Source organism: Rana temporaria, chromosome 4 (assembly GCF_905171775.1).
Source record: "Rana temporaria chromosome 4, aRanTem1.1, whole genome shotgun sequence".
Taxonomy (NCBI): domain Eukaryota; kingdom Metazoa; phylum Chordata; class Amphibia; order Anura; family Ranidae; genus Rana; species Rana temporaria.
In genome coordinates this window covers 175,493,803-175,515,604 of record NC_053492.1, presented here as the reverse complement: position 1 = coordinate 175,515,604, position 21,802 = coordinate 175,493,803, and the positions used below count along the sequence as shown (strand labels likewise).

General features: G+C 45.0%; 1 protein-coding gene across 1 annotated transcript in view; it reads right to left on the bottom strand.

The window, feature by feature from the left end:
• NAALADL2 (N-acetylated alpha-linked acidic dipeptidase like 2) overlaps positions 1-21,802 on the bottom strand; it is a 1,143,792-nt gene that overhangs the window by 71,790 nt on the left and 1,050,200 nt on the right. Inside the window, exon 12 of the mRNA XM_040349390.1 lies at positions 1,960-2,053. Within this exon, the coding sequence (XP_040205324.1) occupies positions 1,960-2,053 (94 nt within the window). The remainder of the gene's footprint in view (positions 1-1,959; positions 2,054-21,802) is intronic.

The following is a 21,802-nucleotide window of genomic DNA, read 5'->3' as shown; positions in this document are numbered from 1 at the left end:
TTTTTAGGCTGGGCTTCTTCGAAGGGTTACAGGTGTGAACTCCTATGACCCATTTTTAGCAGAGAAAGGTCTGAAGTCTGATCTCCGCTGATGTCACTGCCATCAGTCGAGGCAGCGCGTCATCCCAACTTCCGAAGTCTGGATCTGCCAGCTGCCTTGACTGATGGCAGTCTCAGCGAGCTGCTAAGATGACCGCTCCCCACCCCTCCACAGTTTAGTGCTCCAATAAATGTAGAGGAGAAGAGAGGAGAGCTGCTGCCTGACAGTCAGCAGCTCTGCTCTCTGGGATCTGTGAGAACTGAGTCATCGATGGTGTTCGGTGGCTAGGTTCTTAGTGCAGAGATGGCGGGAACAGCTGCAGCATTGGTCTGATACTGCATCCCCCAGGTAAGTATAAATATCCCCCCACCCAAAAAAAACATACTTCTCTTTTAATAGTGCTATGCAGAAGGTAGTAGAAGGAGGTGTTAATGGTGGCTGGGTGCACCCATTAAGGCAGGAGATGGTGATGATGGAAGGAGGTGGGATTTATTCTCGGCCTGTAGCAATGAAAGAATAGGCTTGGACTATGCAAAAAAATATCATCTTCAACATCTGCGGCAGGGGCTTGGTAATTGTTGTTAATCTGGCTCATTTTAACAAATGTTAGCTGGTAAACTGTCTTTTGTCTGTCATAAAGCTTCCACAGCACTAAATATATATTAAGAGAGGGTGGTGGCTGCAGGACAGTTCAGAAACTAGACTGCATGTTGGGTATGCTCTAAAAGGTTGCCTATCCTCATTACCCACAATTCAAAGGGATTGTATATTGTAAGACCCCATGTACTTGCCCACCATATGATGCAGTAATTGCCAATAGCTCCTGACAGAGGACAGCTGTGGATGCTGGGCATAGAGAAAAGTTTTGCACGTTTTCTGTTCCAGCAGCTGGGGCATATAAACTTGCTTGCAAATTGCTATTGCTTAAGATGGCAGGGCCCATGGCATCAAGATGACCCTCTTTACCATTGGAATAACCATAAGGTAATACTCCAACACTCCATGAAAGGATTGCATCACTATCAGTGGAGACTGCTGATGAGGAATCCAGTTGTATGGTGGTAAAGGGGAAAGGGAGTTGCTGGTGGGAGAGGAGTACAACCCTTTTTCTGACGATGTATAAAATTCAGATGCTGCACCAAATGACAGCAATTCCTGACAAGCCAAGCTGAATGCTTGGGGTCTGGTGTAGATTTTCTGGGGTCTTTTGTTTATGCATGAGTCACTACCATAAAATACATACCAGACCCCTATCTAGGATAAGGGCCTAGTATGACTTTGGAGGGAACCCCACAGTATTAATACTTTTTTTTTGCGTCCTAGCAACCAATGACAAGTGACCACCTCCCATATAATCCTTAGTTACTAGAACGTAGGAGGCTGCCAGCAGCCTAACAACAAAGGAGTGGGAAGTCATTCATGTAGTGGCAGTAGAGATTGGTTGAAATAGTTGGAGGTGTGGCAAGAAGGCAATCTGTCATTTAGTTGTCCATTCAGTGAAATGCAAATTCAGTGCTGGATCCTGGGTTTGAATCGCACAAATGATCCATCTGTATAGACTTTGTATTTTTATCCTGTGCTTCCTTCCTATCAGTTCACCCACTAGTTCAGTCTATTTATTTATTGGTGTGTAAATCAGTAAGGAACAATTTGATTAGTCTGTAAAGCATTGTATAATATAACAATATAAATTAGTAAAGTCTCTATCTAAATGTGACTTTTTCATGTCTTCTGATAAAGTTTTGTTGAGAAGTACTGATAACATTTGACTGACAAATATTTTTTTTTTCAGCTTGCTCTGGAATAACTGTTCTGGTGTTGATCAAAAATATAAAGTGCAGAGTAATTTAACCATCCTAACCATGAAACAATATATATTTTAGTAAGAAATCAACAAGACATAATAGATTGATGGAGTACCTTCAATGCGTTTTTGAATCTCTAATGCTATGTCCAAAGCATTAAATGGTAAGACTGGTTCAGTGGCAATCCTCAAGGCCATTTGTGCGGTTAGCTGAAAAATGTAAAAAATTAACAAGATTCAGTGTTCAATATTCAACCTGATATGTTAAACATTTTCAGTATAATTTAATTTGCTACAACACAGAATGAGTTAACAGTTATGATCAGCTGAGCATACCTGAGATTGGTTTAAGGCACGCTTGGCAAACATAAATAATGTTCAGCTGCCAAATACAAACCCTATTTATGTCAATGGAAGCCAAATGTTAAAAAAAGGTACTATCCATATTCTAAACTAATACGCAAGAGGTTGTCAAACAAATGGTATGAGGGTATGGCACTGCCATGGGTCGCATGTACCAAAGTAAAAAAAACAATGTAAATGATGGTACAATTACCAAGCGGCATATTAATCAGCTAGAAAATCTGCATGTTTCCTTATCAAAATGTAAATGCTCAGCTGAATAAAGAGGAGAGGAGTTGGGGGAAAGATAGCTGGGAAGACACCCCCTTATCACTGCATATCTTGAGGGGCACCAATAGCGATCACGCAAGCCTGCTAAATGTTTTCATTTTTATTTCCCCTAAAATGGTCAGAGGGAGTTTTCTGCTGCCATAGACAACAGTCAATTTCCCAATCCAACTACAACCTCCCTGATCAAGCAACTGTCATCTCAAGCAAATTGCCAGTTTTATTATTGCACCTATACAGGTACTAATTCATTAAAGTAGTAGATTTCCTCACAGCTTGAAATATCTTCATATACACAAGATGGTAAGGACAACATTTCTGATTATTGTAATTCACTTGAACTTGTTTGGGCATTTGAAGTGAATGCATACTTGGTGAAAATTATGGCCCAGATTCACTTACGACTTACGCCGACGTATCTCGTTATACGCCGCGTAAGTCTTAATGTGCGCCGTCGTATCTATGCGCCGTACCCACAGAACAAGATACGCCTGAAAATAGGCTTCATCTGACCAACTTAACTTTCCTACGCCGGCGTATCGTAGGCGCAGATTTACGTTGGACGCATCTGGCGCTCCCATTGATTTCCTATTCAAATATGCAAATGAGGGAGATACAGCAATTCACAAATGTACATGCGCCCGGTGCAGGCTAGGCGCGGTGCATGTAAGTTGTACATCCGGCCTAAAGTTACCCCTCATAAAGCAGGGGTAACTCAGCAACAGACATGCACAGGTCAGCTGGAGAGCAGCTACAGCAGCACTGTTACGGACGAGCTGAGCAAGCTGCGCAACCACACTTGCAGGACAACACATCTGTATGCCAACATGCCAGGGGCAGCCATGGTCATAGCACTACTGCGTCTACAGGCAAGGAGAAGGGGCACGGGAGAGGATATACCAAACGCACATGAACGACTTTGGCATGGCGGAATCGGAGGTGTATCGCATATTCAGATTCAGCCCTGATGCCATCCTGGAAATAGCCACAGCCCTGCATGAGTGCATGCAGTGCAGCCACTGGTCAAGGTATTGGCAACACTGCATTTCCTCGCCAGTGGATCTTTTCAGTGTACAAGTGGAGTCGTGTCTGGGATGTCACAATCCAGCATGAGAAGACGTGTGCACCAGGTTGTCCCCGCAATCCTCACACGCATGTCCCACCACATCATCAAACCCACCCATGAGCAACTGCGGCAGAAGGCAATAGAGGATTTAGTCAGAATTGCCGGATTCCCACGCACCGTGGGGGCCATTGATTGTACACATGTGGCACTACAGCCCCCCCCCGTGCCACAGAGCACATATACCGCAATCATAAGCAGTGGAATTCCATCAACGTACAGGTGATAGCCGATGCCCAATGCCTCATATGGCACGTCCGTGCCAAACACCCAGGGGCCAGCCACGACAGCTACATATACCGTCAAAGCAACATCCTAATGGAATTCGAACAGGACGTGTACAAGGACAGCTGGCTGGTTGGTGAGTGACATGGGAGTCAGGCATGACTGTCCGACCCTATGATGCACACATCACAAGGGGCACATGCACAGCTGACATCCTCCTGTCTTTTCCCTTCCAGGTGACTCTGCATATGCACTTGGGCCCCATCTCATGACACCATACCGGAATCCACAAACCAGAGGAGAGAGAGAAAATACAATGCTGCACATATACGTACCCGTGCAGTGTTGGAGCGCACATTTGGCCTCCTGAAGTCCCGTTTCCAATGCCTGGATAAGTCCGGGGGGACCCTGTTGTGTTCCCCAAACTTTGTGTGCCAGATCATCGGTGCATGTTGCGTGCTGCACAACTACGCCATGAAAAAGGGCCTGGAGATTGACATATGTGATGACCTGACCCCCCCAACCAGACAATCCCCCCCTGACCGAGGCTACCCCATCTGCTGAGGGAACAGCAGTCAGGAGGTGCCTCGTGGAATGCATATTTGCACGTTAAACACACACCACATCCACCTCACATTGGATTAGCCCAAGTCCACCATGGAGGACTTGGGAGCAGCAACGCCACGCCACGCCAAGGCCCCAATGGTGTCGCTGTCCATTCATACCACATTCACACGGTCGTGGGGGTAAATTCTCCCCGACGACCCAGGGTGACACACCTTGCTGGCAGGTATGTCACCCCCACAATTACACACCAGTCACACTGTAGCCTGCACTACTGACCATGTGCATACACTACAAAAATAATAAAACTCATAACCTGAGCAGAAAATCTAAATAATAAAACTCATAACCTGAGCAGAAAATCAAAATAGTAAAACTCATAACCTGAGCAGAATATCAAAATAATACAACTGGCACTCATTTTCCCTGTCGAGGGCTACGCCTGGTGCCAAGGCTCCTGGTCCTCAGTTGCCTGGGGGGAGCCTCGGATGGGGGGGTGGGGCATCTGGAGGAGGATCATCCCTCGGTCTCTCCCTGGCTGGCTGCCTGCCCTCCAATGCCAGGGCAATGCGGGTGAGGACCGCATTAGTCTGCCTCCCCTCCGCCTCAGTGGCAGCTGTATTGGCCTGTACGGCCACTGCCAGGCTCCTGACCTCTGCCACAAGGCCTGATGTTGTGGCCTGCAGCTTTCCGAGGCAGGTCACTATCGATGTGCAGTTCGCACTGACATCCTGCAGGCTGTCAGTGATGGAGGTAGTCTGATCAGCCTGCTGTGTGAGGGCCTGCTGGACAGCCAGTGTGCAGACAGCCTGGGTCTGGGCCAAGGAGGCCAGGCTCTCTGCCACACGGTGCATGTCACCCGCTATAGAACCCATATGGCGGGTCTGCCGGGCCTGGTCCCTCGACAGATTTTCTTCTAAGGCATCAGGATCACCCCTGGTCTTCCTCGTAGCCTTCCTGGGGGCAGGAGAGGCTTGGAGCCGTCTGTATGGGGAGGCCCTTGAGGGGAGTTCCCTGATGGAGGAGGAGGATGAGGGGCTTCCCCTGATGGAGGAGGCCCTTGGGGGGCTTTCCCGTATGGAGGAGGCCCTTGAGGGGCTATCCCGTATGGAGGAGGCCCTTGAGGGGCTATCCCGTATGGAGGAGGCCCTTGAGGGGCTATCCCGTATGGAGGAGGAGGTTTGGGAGGGTCCAGGGATGGGAATCTCCTCCACAAGGTATACTCCTTCCTCCAGAGTACCGTGCTTCTCCTCTACTTCCTCTAGGGGAGAGGTGTGGGCACACTCCTCCTGGAATGGCATGGGTCGCCCAGCAGCCGACGACGGCCCAGGTCCCTCCAGCACATCTGTAGATGACACAAAGCATTCACATGTTGGTGGACCCACACACTTGTCACATGTTCCCTTCCACCCCCTCACATGCTACACACCGGATAGGAGATAAAACACACTTACCTGTACTCAAGGGCTGATCAAGGGAGTCATAGCCCTCCAGGCCCTCTACCTGCTCCCTCTCCAGGCACCTGGCAATGACCTGCTCATCAGGAGTGAGGGTGATCTTAGTGGCTGGTCCACCTCCCGTGTCCCTGGCGTGCCTCCTCATCGTGGCCACCTTGTCTTTGATCAGACGACGCAGGTCATTAATCTTTTTTGCAATCTACTTTGAGGACCGAACCTCATGTCCAAGGGCATTGACCTGCATTGTTATCTCCTGCAGGATCTCCTCCCTCCGGACCTTGCTGGTCGTGCCACTCTCAGCACCATGGAGGTACTTGTCGTGCCTTGAGATGGCATCGATGATAATTGCCTTCTCTGGTGAAAAGTTTTTTTTCCTCCTCTCCTTAGGCCCAGTCACTGGAGCAGACATGGCTCAGAAATCAGAAAGCAAAAGTACCTACACCAAAACAACAAAAGCTGCTGGTGTACTTTTGCGCTCGACGGGCGCATGTCTGGGCATATTTATGCACTGGGCGTAGGCAGGGGGCCGGCGTATCTTAGGGGTTACGCCAGGCGTAGTTGTGAGCATGCGCAGAGGGGTGCAGGCCATAAGTCCACGTCACAGCGCATGCGCCACTTGATATACACCCGACTTAAACCACTGCGACACGCTCAGAACATAATTTGCATGGGGTCACGTCCACTTACACTTACGCTGGCCTACGCCTTGGAAAATATGTTACGCTGGTGCATCTTGGTGAGTAATGGCTTTCTGAATACAGTACATGCCTCTCCGCGCTGCGCCGGCGTAGTGTAAAAAAGATACGCTACGCCGGCATAAATATGCGCTGATGTATGTGAATCCGGGCCTATATCTTTATTACATTAGTTCCATAGGTAGAAGCTTGGATAAAGCATGCAATATAAGTAGAAAATCTGAATCTAGCAAAAATGTAATTCAGATATAACTATGAAAAAAAACAAGAATTACCTAAACAGTGTCTAGCCTTTGTGGTTATTGCACAAACTAAAATGTGCAATCAGTGATAAAATAACACAATGGAATCCTTATTAGAATGTGTAAGCATGGATTCATTTAAAAAAACAATAGCAACGAAAACATGGAAAATTCCCTATCAAATACACCTGTACATACTGTAATTTTCCTTTCCTGATCGACTCCAAGGCAACATACATATGGGTTTAACCCCGTCTCCACTACTACCCTATAGGACCTCACTCCCATTAAAAAATTACCGGACGTATTTGATGGGGAATTTTCAATTTTCCTGAAAGACTCATTACAGCATACATATGGGAAATAACTCGCCGTACACACCCAGGTGGGCTAATGCTGAGCAAGGAAAAATGTAATTAACACCGTCAACCAACAGGATTTGTAAAACAAAATTAACAGAAGAAAGAGCAGCTGGTTTAACACAATAATGAGACATAAATGTGTTGTTAAATGTTAAAGACCGAAAAGCTTCCCTGCAGATCACTTCGGGAGTGATGTGTCGCGAGGCTGTCCATGATGTTGAGACGCTTCTGGTTCTGCTGTCACCACCTCTGGAGGCACCAAGCCCTTCACTCTATAGGCCCATTGGATAGACCAAACGATCTACGCAGCACCTGATCTAGCCACGCATTCCCTTGTTCTTCCTGTGGAAGAGGCCAAAAAGGTATTCATACTGACAAAAGAGAGCCATGGCATTCAGATATTGTTTCAAGGTGTCTCCCACATCAAGAAGATGATGATTTAGGGTAGGAAGCACAATCTCCTGATTTTCGTGGAAGACTGAGGTAACGTTGGGGTTTGACCCCAGCATAGGAAATAGAATCACTCTGTCTGGAAAGAAGGTTAGAAAATAAGGTCACCAGAAAGATAGTTTTGAGAATAAGTTCCTTTATCGAGAGAGTGGCTTGCCAGGATCTGACCCGAGCTGTAAGAAGTCGAGGACCAGCGGGAGATCCCACTTGGGGGATCTCAGCTTCCTTTGGAGCCTGAGTCTGACTGCCTCTTTGAAGAATTGGTGAACAAGGCTATGCATGGCCCATAACACTCCAGTAAATGCTGAAATAGCCAACACCTGCACCTAGACGGAGCTGAACGACAGGGCCAAGTCTAGGCCTGACTGTAGAAAGCTTAGGATATCCCGGACTACTGGGGCACTACAAGGGTTGGCTCTGGAAGATACATGGTCCATGAATTTTGCCCATATTCTCTCATAGACCCTGTTAGTGCTCCTCCTTCTAGTGCTTATGAGCGTAGGGATGACCTCTTCCAGACAGCCTAGCTCCTCTAGCCTTCCCCTCTTAGACACCAGGTCTTCAAGTACAGGTGAGCTGGGCAAGGTTGAAGGGCAATGTTCTGAGACAACAGATCTGTTGTTGCATGAAGATGAGAAAAGGCTGTCTTCTCGAGAGATCCCCAGGGTTAGGACCCACTCGAATATTTCCTTGTGGAGAGCCCACTCGTTGTCCAGGCAGACTCGAGTGAGCAAATATGCTTGAACATTCTGGACTCCGGGTACATATGCTGCTGATATGATAGAGGTAGATTGGCTCTACCTCTTGCAGCAGGGACAGGCTGCGAGTTCCGCCATGTCTCCTTACCTTAAGTAGACCACTGCTAAGTGGCAGAACACCTGTAATGCCTGAAGTGCTGTCCAGAGCTCTAGAATGTTTGACACTATCCCTCAAGAGGGGATATCCCATGTGCCCTGCACCCCTTCTGTTAGACAGTGAGCACCCCAGCCCATGTTGCTGGCATCTGCCGTTATTGTGACCCATGTGATGGGGGTAATGTAGTGACAATTGCATACCCTCATGGCTAGTGAAAGGTAGATGCACTGGTCCTTGCAGTCTGGCCTCCATTGTTAGAGGAAACCCTTCTGGAAGGGCCGCACCCTCCACTGTGCTCACTAGTGTTGAGCAGAATACGCCATATTTGATTTCGCGATATATCACAAATATATAGCCGAATATTCGAGAAATATTCGCTAAATTAGAATATTCGTGATATTTTATCGAAATGAAATGTTTGCAAAATTTCGCTATTGCGAATGCGAAAATAATTGCGAAATTTCGACAACTGCGGTAGGAGCACTCTGATTGGCTCAGAATATTCGTGATATTTTATCGAAATTTCGCAAAATGCGAATGCGATATTTATTGCGGAATTTCGACAACTGTGGTAGGAGCCCTCTGATTGGCTCAGAATATTCGTGATATTTTATCGAAATTTCGCAAAATGCGAATGCGATATTTATTGCGGAATTTCGACAACTGCGGTAGGAGCCCTCTGATTGGCTCAGAATATTTGTGATATTTTATCGAAATTTCGCAAAATGCGAATGCAATATTTATTGCGGAATTTCGACAACTGCGGTAGGAGCACTCTAATTGGCTCTGATGCAAAAGAAGGGCGGAGAAAATAATCGCGCGATATTCCGATTGCCGAATAATCGCATTGCGATTTTTCGGCAAGATAAAATGATTACTTCAGCTACTCGGCCCAAGGTCTCTAATCATACCAGCAATGCTTTTAGACGTCGATGGAGATCTCTAGGATGTGATCTGTTCTAAAAATAAAATTGAAAAAATTTGAATATTCGGAATAGCGAATATTCACCGCGAAATTCGAAATATATCGCAAATACTCGAATATGCCATATTCGAACCGAATATTCGCAATACGAATATTCGTGAGCAACACTAGTGCTCACTTTATAATGGGTATCATGGCAACCATGGTTATGATAATCCTCAGAAACGGAAGGGCATGGAGATGAGATGAAGAGAGTGCCAGCCAAACTCTCTCGGACCACTGAAACTTTCTACTCGGGCAGGGAGATGGTGCCCCTCACCATGTCTAAGTGGGCTCCAAGAAGCACAAGGAACTGTGTAGGTTCCAGATGACTCTTTTCTATGTTCAGGAGCCACCCACATTCTTAGAGAGTGGAGATGACCTGACCCCTATGTTTCAGAAGTTGTCTTTTGCCAGCAGTAGATGAATCCCTCTGGTTCTCAGTAAAGCTACGACAGCCAATAAGACTTTTGAAAAACGCGAGGAGATGTTGAAAGCCAGAAAGGGGAGACAGGTGAACTGCAGGTGAAGCTTACCTATGTTGAACCAGAGAAACTGTTGAAAACCCATCACTGCCAGAACATGGAAGTAAGCATCTTTTAAACCTATAGACACCAGTCAGTCTCCTGGTTGGATGGGTCAAATAAAGTACCTCCATGAACCATTCTTCTCATTCTTCTGTTTATCAGTCTCGTCCATGCTATCCATCCAGAACTCCATGGTTTTGGACATTGTGGCTAGGACTGGCTTGCAGTAAATGTCTGCCTTTAGGTAGATCCGCTTAAGGTCAGAGTCGATCCGCCTCTCCAGGGCGTCTTTGAAATAAACTTTGTCTTCCAAAGGAAGGGTCACATGTCTGACCAGCTTCATCATGGCCACACTCACCAGGGGCTCCAACACTAGATGCTTCACTTCTTCTCTCTAAAGGGATAAAGCTTTGACATTTTAGATAGCATAGAGTTTTTCTTCTCCACTTTGCTCCACTCATCTGTGATGACTTCACGCAATTGACTTAGGAATGGGAAATGTAGGCGCTCCTTATTAAGTTGCTTAAAGAGTTTTCTCTGCTTAGGAGCATCCCGAATTAGGGCTTCTCTCACTGGCTTAACTAGGTGGGGAACCATAGTGAAGTTGAAGACCACACAAGGATCTTCCACCTGCAATTTACTGTCCAAAAGGGAAGCAGATGGGTGACTTCGCTGGGAGGACTCCCACATGTCCTGGCCTTGTGCCTCCCTTGCCAGAGAGCATAAGAGCTTTGCAGGGGGGTCGTGGGTCTAGCCGGCATTCATTTCTTTCAGAGAATCTTTCAAGACCCGCTTAACTAGGGCCTCCAACTACTGGTCCGTGCCTCCTCTCTCACCCACTGCTTTAGCGTAACAGGGGTCACAGAGGCATCTTCCAACTGGTACTCAGGACCCACATCCCCAGCAAGCACGCGCTCTCATCTGAATGACTGGGGTGAGACGCGGGAGGTCGAGTCGGGTCTTTACTATGGTTCACTAGGGTGAACTGCGGTGCCTGGATCTGGAAGAGGAATGCCGGGGTTGCAATTAAGATGAATTGCTTCCTTGTGTCCATTGCGTTGAGGATCAGATTTAGAAGGGCTGTAGGATGGAGAGAGAGAAAGAGAGACAACAGGGAAAACATTAAAAAGACAAGGTGTCACTGTACCCCCCCAGCAGGCAATACCAAGGGGAAAACTTCCCATAAATGTGTCTGCTGCGAGAGGGTTGGCCACAGGAAGGCAGTGACGCATCTATCATCCTGGAGATACAAAGCAGGATACTGCAAATAACATAACCAGGTCAGCGCCAGCAAATGTACAGTGTGAACTAGGAGGGGAATGCAACCCTACCTTCCTATAGCCTGGGGAAGTCACTGCACAAGCCTGCAAAACTTCCTGAGGCTTGCAGGCTTTTCCCCTGTTTAAATCTGGTGTCTCTGTGACATTACTGCCAGCGCTGCTCCACGGCGCCCGTGAACATGTGCGATTGTTGCCATTTTGACGGAAATCCACATGCGCAAACCAAGCCTCTCTCTCTTTCTGCGTCCGTGCATGCACAGAGCAGCCATAAGGATGAACCTGGAAGAGAGCAGTGGCTGGAACGCAGAGGAGAACCAGTTGCCACGGCCGGGGATGCTAGTACCAGGGAAAAAAGGACATTAAAGACACCATATAATACACACTGCTGCCATAAAGGAAAGAAAAAATACTTCTCATCGCTCCTTGTATGATCATACCAGGCCAAAGGTAAGTTGGTCACTCCTGCGGAGGAGGGAAAAAAAAGGAACACGGACACTGGCTCAGAGCAAAGATTTATGGGAGTGGGGTCCTATAGGGTAGTAGTGGAGGCGGAGCTAAACCCATACATATGCTGGCATTATGTTTAAAATGTTCATACTTTGGTTTAAAATATACTGTAGTATTCTATTAGAGATTTACATGAACAGTAAGATTGTGTTAGGATCATACCTATGGAAAACATAAATTTATTTTAAAACAATGCAATATATGATGTTCAAAACCTGCTACTGTTTAGAAATATTATCATAACATTCTTTTTAACCTACCAGTGCTGCTTAATTAAGTTGCCAAATAAAACTTCCTAAATGCCAATTAAATGCTCAATAAAAAAGATACTTAATTTTAGGTTCTGGAAGATAATTAAAGAGCAGTAAAAAAAAGCTGTTTTAATGGACTGAGTAAAATACTTTTGCAGACAGGTTAACCCCAAATATGCATGAATGTATCCTATGAAAAATGTAAAAGTATTAAAATATTAAATTTTAGAGTTTGGAAGAAAAACCTAAATAGAAAAACATGTATAACAAACTAACTTTATAAATGTTCCAGTGTTCATGAAAAAGTCACAAATAATACCTTATAACACATGCAACCTGTGTGAAATGTCTGTTTCTATTTGCTGTCTTTCACAGGGAAAATTTAACATTCCCAAACGTTCTTTTTAAAAAGCAAGAGAACTCAAATTTGTACCGTTACTTATAGTCTGGTATATGCCTACCCCACACATACATTTGTAAATTCAGAAGGTAAATATGTTAGTAATGTACTTAAAGCCATGTTTTTCTACTGATGTATCCACATTATTTACTTTTTTATATATCTACATATTTGAAAATACAAATCTTGTCTACTGAAGTGCGTGCATGTAGACAGTAAATTGTTGCAGAGAATTAGAACTGAAGAACCTACTTGAAAAAGCTTCAAATCATCTTCAACATTACATAGCAAGTCCAGTTGAATGTGACTAACTGCTACAAAATATACCATGACCTGGATAACTGAGAGCCTCCACAGACTAATTGCCAAACATGTCGGTGCGTATACCCTGAAACTGGTATAGAAATATAAGAAAACCTGAAGATAACAGGTACCTTTCTTTAGAACTGGAAAAGCTGCTTGAATAAGCTGTGAAATGTCTTTAGCATTACAGAACAGATTTAGTTGAATGTGAGGCCCCATACACACGAGAGGATTTATCCGCAGATACGGTCCAGCGGACCGTATCCGCGGATAAATCCTCTCGAGGATTTCAGAGGATTTCTATGCGATGGCGTGTACACACCATCGCATTGAAATCCACGCTGAAATCCTCTGCCGATGACGTGTCGCGCCGTCGCCGCTATTATGACGCGGCGACGGGCGCGACGCTGTCATATAAGGAATTCCACGCATGCGTCAAATCATTACGACGCGTGCGGGGAATCCCTTTAGACGGATGGATCCGGTAAGTCTGTACAGACGAGCGGATCCATCCGTTGGAATGGATTCCAGCAGATGGATTTGTTGTGCATGTCAGCAAATATCCATCTGCTGGAAATCCATCCCAGGGGAGATTTATCCGCGGATAAATATCCGTTGGCGTGTACACACCATAGGATCTATCCGCAGAAACCCATTTGATGGGATTTATCTGCGGATAGATTCTATGGTGTGTATGGGGCCTGACTAACACTGTTTTGTATCTATTGGTATATCTAACGGTGTGCTAGCTGTTGGTTTAGAGATTTAACCCCTTAGTACAATTTTTTTTATTATAAAGCAGTTGAATGTGATTAATTACTGCTAAATATATTTTAACCTGGATGAATGAGAACTTTATATATATATATATATATATATATATATATATATATATATATATATATATATATATATATTGCCAATTGTTTTAGGGAATATACCCTGTAATTGGTATAGGAATGTGAGAAAACAGAAAACTTGAGGATAATGCAAACTTTGATTAGAATTAAAGATGCTGTTTGGATACATTTAACCAAAAGTTTTTATAATACACACTGCTTTAACAAAATAAAGATTCAGTTAGGGTTTAATTTTCTTTAAGTTGTTAAGAAGTTCTTTAGCTGAAGTAGCCACCAATAGGTCACAATGTTTTTTGCTGCCCGTCAAAGTTTTCAAGGAGCTCAGCAAGAGGGAAACACTAATAAAGCTGTTCACATGATGTGGCATCCAGGTAAGGACTATCAAAGACTGTATACTTTCATCTAAATCAGGATATAACATTAGTGATACTGCTTGTATCTGATGACCGAAAGAGATTACGCGTGCCCTGAACATTTATTCAGTTTTCTTCATAAGCCTTAATCAAAACGTATAATTTGTACCCTTGCCAACTTGAGGAGCTACTCCACTCTTGAGTTTGCATTATTAAACACATGTACACAAAGCTCTAAAGCTAAATTGCTGGGTTTTTTTTTAGGAAAAGGGCTCGGAAAAGAAAATGGTAGCATGTATGTTTCCACCATACAAAAATAAATTCCACTGCACTTATTATGCCAGTGTCTTACATAGTTAAATAGTTGGTGAAGTTGAAAAAAGACACAAGTCCATCAAGTCCAACCTGTGTGTGTGCGCTTTTATGTTAATAGTACATTCCATACTCCTGTATGTTGTGGTCATTTAGATGCCCATCTAATAGTTTTTGGAAGTTATCAATGCTCCCTGCTGAAACCACTGTTTGTGGAAGAGAATTACACACCCTTACCTCCCTTACAGTAAATAATCCTCTACGCAGTATAAGGTTAAACTACTTCTCTTCCAGTTTTAATTAATGACCACGTGTCTTTTTAAATTCCCTTGCGCGGAAAAGTTGTATCACTATTGTGGGGTCACCAGGACGGTTTTTGTACATTGAAATCATATCCCCTCTCAAGTGTCTCTTCTCCAGAGAGGATACGTTCAATGCTTGCAGTCTTTCCCCATAGCTGAGACCCTCCAGTACATATATTAGCTTTGTTGCCCTTCTCTGGACCCTCTCCAGTTCCAGCACATCCCTCCTGGTGCCCAGAACTGGACAGCATACTCCAGGTGCGGCTGGACCAGAGTCTTGTAGACAGGGCTGCTGATAGAAATCATTCCCTTAAGCTCCACCCCTGGTCCCTCCATTAGCCCCACACCTGGCCCCGCCCCTGGCCCCTCCCCAGACCCTGCCTTGAAACAAACTCAATATGGCCAATGCCATATTGTGCTGCAGACAGTGCCACCCATGCTGCCAATGGAATAATGCCTCTGCAGGCAGCACATGCATTATGGCATTAGCATCATGGGTGGCAATGTCTGCAGCACATTACAGCATGGGTGGCACTGTCTCTGCAGGCAGCACATGCATTATGGGCCATAACGCATGTGCTACCTGCAGACAGTGCCACCCATGCTGCCAATGCCATATTATGCTGCAGACATTGCCACCCATGCCGCCAATGCCGTAATGTGCTTCAGACAGTGTCACCTATGACGCTAATGCCATAACACAGGTGCTATTTGCTGACAGTGTCACCCATGCCGCCAATGCCATATTGTGCTGCAGACAGTGCCATCCATGGCATAATACCATTGGCAGCATGGGTGGCACTGTCTCTGCAGGCAGCACATGCATTATGGCATTAGCATCATGGGTGGCACTGTCTGCAGCACATTACGGCATTGGCGGCATGGGTGGCACTGTCTCTGCAGGCAGTAGTAGATCTTGAATTCACCCCCTCCCAAGCAAGCACACACCTGTGTAATTGTTAGTCGGGCCCAAGGAATCACTTTGCAGCGCCAGGGTAGGGTTGCCACCTTTTTGTCAAGCCAAACCTGAACACTTTAGCGGCGCACAGCAATTTTTTTTTATTTGCAGTATACATTATAGAAATGTAAAAGACCTGGGTGCCCCAAGAAGCCAAGAAGAGTAGTAATGTGATGCCATGATGAACAGTGGGTGTGGCTGAAAGGTCAGTTGTCCCCCAGTATAATCCCCCCCAGGTCAATCTGTACCACAGTACATCCCTTCCCCAAGTCAGTCTGTCCTGCAGTATAATCCCCCCCAGATCAGTCTGCAGAGCAGTATACAGTACACACAGAGAAGTATACAGTATACAGAGCAGTACACACAGAGCAGTATACAGAACAGTATACAGTATACATAGCAGTACACACAGCAGTGTACAGTTTACAGTATACAGAGCAGTATACAGTACACACAGAGCAGTATACAGTATACAGAGCAGTATACAGTACACACAGAGCAGTATACAGTATACAGAGCAGTACACACAGAGCAGTATACAGAGCAGTACATACAGAGCAGTATACAGAGCAGTACACACAGCAGTATACGCAGAGCAGTACACACATAGCAGTACACACAGCGGTATACAGTACACACAGTATACAGAGCAGTATACAGTATACAGAGCAGTGTAGGGGGGTGACTCACAGTTACATAGGAGGAGGAAATGGTGCACAGCTCCAATGTCTGTGATGGAGTTCTGGGCAGACTGTCAATGCTGCTTCTACTTCTTGTGTTCTCCATGCTGATAATACTTCTCACGCTTCACTTACTGCACTGGGACAGACAATCCCGGGCTCTGCACAAGGGGGAGGGTGTGGAGGATCCACAGTGGAGGCGAGAAGTGCAGGGAGTAGCGCCCCCTTCCCTTATCAGTAAAAGCTGTGGAAGCCGACAGTGAGGATTGGTGCTGCGGGGCTGTCACTGTTTCCAGTGGGGGACGAACTATGACTAACAACAAGGCCAGTTGTACTGGACTATCAGCGGCCCTGCTTGTAGAGTGGGAGAATTATTGTTTTATCTCTGGAGTTAATCTTCTTTTTAATGCATGCCAATATTCTGTTGGCTTTGCTTGCAGCAGCCTGGCCATTGCTGAGCCTATCATCTACTAGGACCCCCAGGTCCTTTTCCATCCTAGATTCCCCCAAAGGTTCTCCCCCTAGAGAACAGAATGAATTCATATTTTTTGCTCCCAAATGCATTATTTTTAATTTTTCTAAATTAAACCTAATTTGTCATATAGTTGCCCACGCCATTAATTTGTTTAGATATTCTTGCAAGGTTTCCACATCCTGCATATAAGTTATTGCCCTGCTTGGCTTAGTATCATCTGCAAATACTGAGATTGAGCTGTTTATGCCATCCTCCCGTGATGTGTTATGAGAATAAACTTTGCAGTGTTGGTTACTAAATCCCCCTGTTTCCCTCGTGAAGACTGAGGAGAAGAATAAATTCAAAACCTTTGTCATCTCTCCATCTTTTGTAACCAAATTCCCTTCATCATCCTTTATGGGGCCAATATGTTCTGACCTTTCTTACTATTTATATACCGTATTTTCCAGCGTATAAGACGACTTTCTGGATGCAAAAACATGCATCTAAAGTCGGGGGTCGTCTTATACGCTGGGTACGGTCTCAGTACTCACTTTCCAGCGGTGACAGTCTCCCATGCTGCGAGCGCGAGCGTGAATGATTTCAAAGCCGCGTCTTCTATTCAGAGTGTTCTGTGATAGGCGGAACACAAATCTTCCCAGCAGCGCCTCTGTTCTGTGTTCCTCCTATCACAGATGCCTTCTCATCCTCGGACGAGATGAGAAGACGTCCGTGATAGGCGGAAAACAGAACAGAGACGCTGCTGGGAAAATTTGTGTTCCACCTATCACAGAACACTCTGAAGAGAAGGCGCGGCTTTCAAATCATTGATGCTCGCGCTCGCAGCATGGAGACTGTCACCGCTGGAAAAAAAGTGAGTGTTTGCGGTTATTGCACTGGGGGGCAACAAGTTCAGGCACAGTGGGGGCAAGTGATGACACAGTGAGAGGCAAGTGAGGGGCAAGTGATGGTACAGTGAGGGGCAAGTGATGGCAATGTGGGGGCATGTAATGGCACAGTGGCACAGTGAGGAATGTAATGTAATGGCACAGTCGGGGCATGTAATGTAATGGCACAGTGAGGAATGTAATGTAATGGCACAGTCAGGGCATGCAATGTAATGGAACAGTGAGGAATGTAATGTAATGGCACAGTCGGGGCATGTAATGTAATGACACAGTGAGGAATGTAATGTAATGGCACATTGAGATTTGAAAAAGCCTGTTTCTGTCAGCGGTTCTGGCTACCCCTCAGCTTCCAGAAAGACTAGTAAGAAGGGGGTAGTCTTATACAGTGAGTATATCCCAAAATCGAAATTTTTCCTGGAAAATTAGGGGGTCGTCTTATACTCCCAGTCGTCTTATACGCCGGAAAATACTGTACATAAATAATTTCTTGATTTTTTATTACTCTTCTCCGCTATGTGCCTTTCATGTTCTATCTTAGCCACCCGGATTGCACCCTTATGCCGCATACACACGACCATTTTGCGGGTTGTAAAAAATTACGTTTTTAAGGGTCTAGAAAGAACAAATTTTTTTTCAACCCGATCATTAAAACGGCCTTGCCTACACACGATCGTGAAAAAAAATGTTTGAAGTCAAGGAGATTTCCCATAGTTTTGTGGAGTTTTTTTTCTCTTGAGGGGGTTTTAACATTATAAATTGGAATTGGTTCTCCTGAAGAGCTATTTACCTCCCAAGTTCAAGGTTATTTTTACTTTTTTATTTTTATTTGTGTCCCTTACTGCAGCAATGCTGTAGTATTTTGTATTGTATTTGAAAAACAATGTGAAGAAATATTATGGTTTCCACATAATATTTCAGCAAAGTAGGATTGATATCTGATTTATGACATTATAGAGATTATAAAAACAAACAAATCTATGTTGTATAAATAACATAGCATGATGTAAATGTTTGTAGTGAGGGGTATCTTTCAAGCAGTAATAGTAAAAAAAATACTTGGTGCTCACAGACTGAATTGAGAACAAGCTCCCAGACATGGTTGCAAATGGGATTGGGTAGATATGCATAATGAAATAAATATATAATGATAAAAATGATAAGGCTCACATATGCCACAGGGGAAGTCCATGGTGTTCTAAAAAAAAGTCCAGAAATAAAGGATGAATGAATGGATGGATGAATGGATGACAACAAACTTTAACTTGGATGGGGCCACATCCAAGATAGCAAGCAATTGTGCTGCAAGTTTAAAAATGACTTGGTACACTATTGCTAGACTTGCCAGGCTTCACATGTTTTTTGCACTTTTGCAACAAGTCTGCATTGCATGACTCCAGATCAACTTTAAGTGCAAACATTGTGCAAGTCTGCTGCAAGTTTTGGTTCAGTTATGGTGTGCAATAGTCATACCACCACAGGGGTCACTGTGGCTGAATTTTCATGTTGTAGGCTTGCAGAGATCTTGCTGTAGACCCATCATTGCTACTTTCCTCTTTCTAAAGACTTGCCATGCAAATTTGCTACAAATTGGAAAAGTGTCAACTAGAAATTGTGCTTCAAGTTATCTGCAAGTTTACAACCTGCCAGTGAAAATGTACAGCAAGATAACAGACTTATGCTACGTAAACACAATCAGATTTTCCATCAGAAAAACCTTAGACGGAATTCTGCTCAAGCTTGGTTTGCATACACACGGTCACACAAAAGTTCTCTGAACTTTCGACCGTCAAGAATGCGGTGATGTACAACACTACGATGAGCCGAGAAAATTAAGTTCAATGCTTCCGAGCATACGTCGAATTGTTTCCGAGCATGTGTCGGAATTTTGCATTTCGGAATTGCTACAGACGATCGGATTTTCCGATAGGAATTTTTTCTGTCTGAGAATTTTAGAACCAGCTCTCAATCTTTTGTTGGGGAAATTCCGACAGCAAAAGTCTGATGGAGCATACAAACGGTTGGAATTTCCGTTCAGAAGTTCTCATTGGACTTTTGCTGTCGGAATTTCCCCAACAAAAGATTGAAAATTTGAGAACCAGCTCTCAATCTTTTGTTGGGGAAATTCTGACAGCAAAAGTCCGATGAGAACTTCTGAACGGAAATTCCAACCGTTTGTATGCTCCATCAGACTTTTGCTGTCGGAATTTCCCCAACAAAAGATTGAGAGCTGGTTCTCAAATTTTCAGACAGAAAAAATTCCTATTGGAAAATTCGATTGTCTGTAGCATAACATTTTAACACTGACACAAATTTGTGGCAAGTTATCCATGCTATCTAGGATGGAAGAATGGTAAACCACCACAGCTCCTAAGTTTAACAGGTCAAGTAGTGAACCATAGACCATGCAGAGAATAAATGTTACAAAGTGTTTTATTAACCTCCTGCACCCTGGCTATTTTGAATCTTTCAAGAGATGACCAAAGTGCAGTAATCCCAAGAAACCAAATTCATAATACTTATCTTTGAAATAACTGGTTACATAAGACTGAATGTTACACCAAAACAGATTACCATTGCAGCAGTACAAGATAAGGGCCCCCTAGATAATAGATAATAGCTTGTGATCTAGGCTTTTCTGGATCAGTCATCCATATAGTGTCTATGGAATAGTTTATGACATTCTATACATGGGGAAATGGTCCAAACATTTACTGATGTTCATGGCACCTTAACAGATTGGCAATGTGATTACTAATTTTGTTTTGATTTCTGTATTTTCTGTGTGTTAGAGCTGCTCTTCTTGCAGCCAGAGTGCTATATAGACTGGTCAGGCTTGACAAGGAGGGTTTTCCTAGAAACACATTGCTCATTGGACTTCCACCCTGACACACCTTATATTGACCATAGCATGTGGGCTACTGCTGGGCTGATCACCTCTGACCAGAAGTGTGCTGCCTCAAATGAAAAAAGTTTTTTTTTTCACTTGATATATATAAGATTTGCCAATCCAAACAGCAGTAAGAGATGTGCTATAAATGGTCTTAATGCTAGCACCATGTTTAGAATTTTTACATTATGCTGTAACTGTAACATATTATGTGCAACACATTGTATAATAAATTTGCATTATTAGTTCTGGTACCCTTCAATGTGATGTATGTACAGTATAATGCCGCGTACAGACGGTCGTTTTTTGTGATGAAATAAAACGTCGTTTTTAAAAACGTCATTTAAAATGACCGTGTGTGGGGAAAACGTTGTTTTATGTCTTCTGAAAAACGACAAAAAACATTTTTTAAAATTTAAATGAGGCGCGCTCCCGCGCCGGCCGTACTGCGCATGCGTGTGACGTAATTTTCCCGACGTGCAGCGCGCGAACGTAATTAACGCCGGGCAGCTTTGAGAATTTCGACGGGACACTAAAGTTGCGACGGGTGAAAAAAAAAGACGCGCCGGGAAAACAAATAATTATAAAAAAAAATGACAGCGTCGCTCAGCATGCATTCCTGAGAGGGAGAACTCCATGCCAATTTTCAAAGAAAAAAACGGCATGGGTTCCCCCCCCAGGAGCATACCAGGCCCTTAGGTCTGGTATGGGTTGTAAGGAGACCCCCCTCCGCCGAAAATTCGACGTAGGGGGTCCCCCTACAATCCATACCAGACCCGTATCCAAAGCACGCTACCCGGCCGGTCAGGAATGGGAGTGGGGACGAGCGAGCGTCCCCCCCCCTCCTGAGCCATGCCAGGCCGCATGCCCTCAACATGGGGGGGTTGGGTGCTCTGGGGCAGGGGGGCGCACTGCGGGCCCCCCCACCCCAGAGCACCCTGTCCCCATGTTGATGAGGACAGGACCTCTTCCCGACAACCCTTGCCATTGGTTGTCGGGGTCTGCGGGCGGGGGCTTATCGGAATCTGGGAGTCCCCTTTATAAGGGGGTCCCCAGATACCGGCCCCCCACCCTAAGTGAATGGATATGGGGTACATCGTACCCCTATCCATTCACCTGGAGGCAAAAAGTAAGTTAGTAAACACACAACACAAGGCTTTTTAAAATAATTTATTATTCTGCTCCGGATGCCCCCCCTGTCTTCGTTATTAGCTCAATTACCAGGGGGGGCTTCTTCTTCCACTCTCCGGGGGTCTTCTTCCACTCTCCGGGGGTCTTCTCCGCTCTCCGGGGGGGGTTTCTTCTTCCGCTCTCCGGGGGGGGCTTCTCCGGACTCCGGGGGGCTTCTTCCATCTTCTCCCCTCTTCTGCTGTTGACTCGGCGAACCCCGGTTCTTCTGCAGCTCTCCGG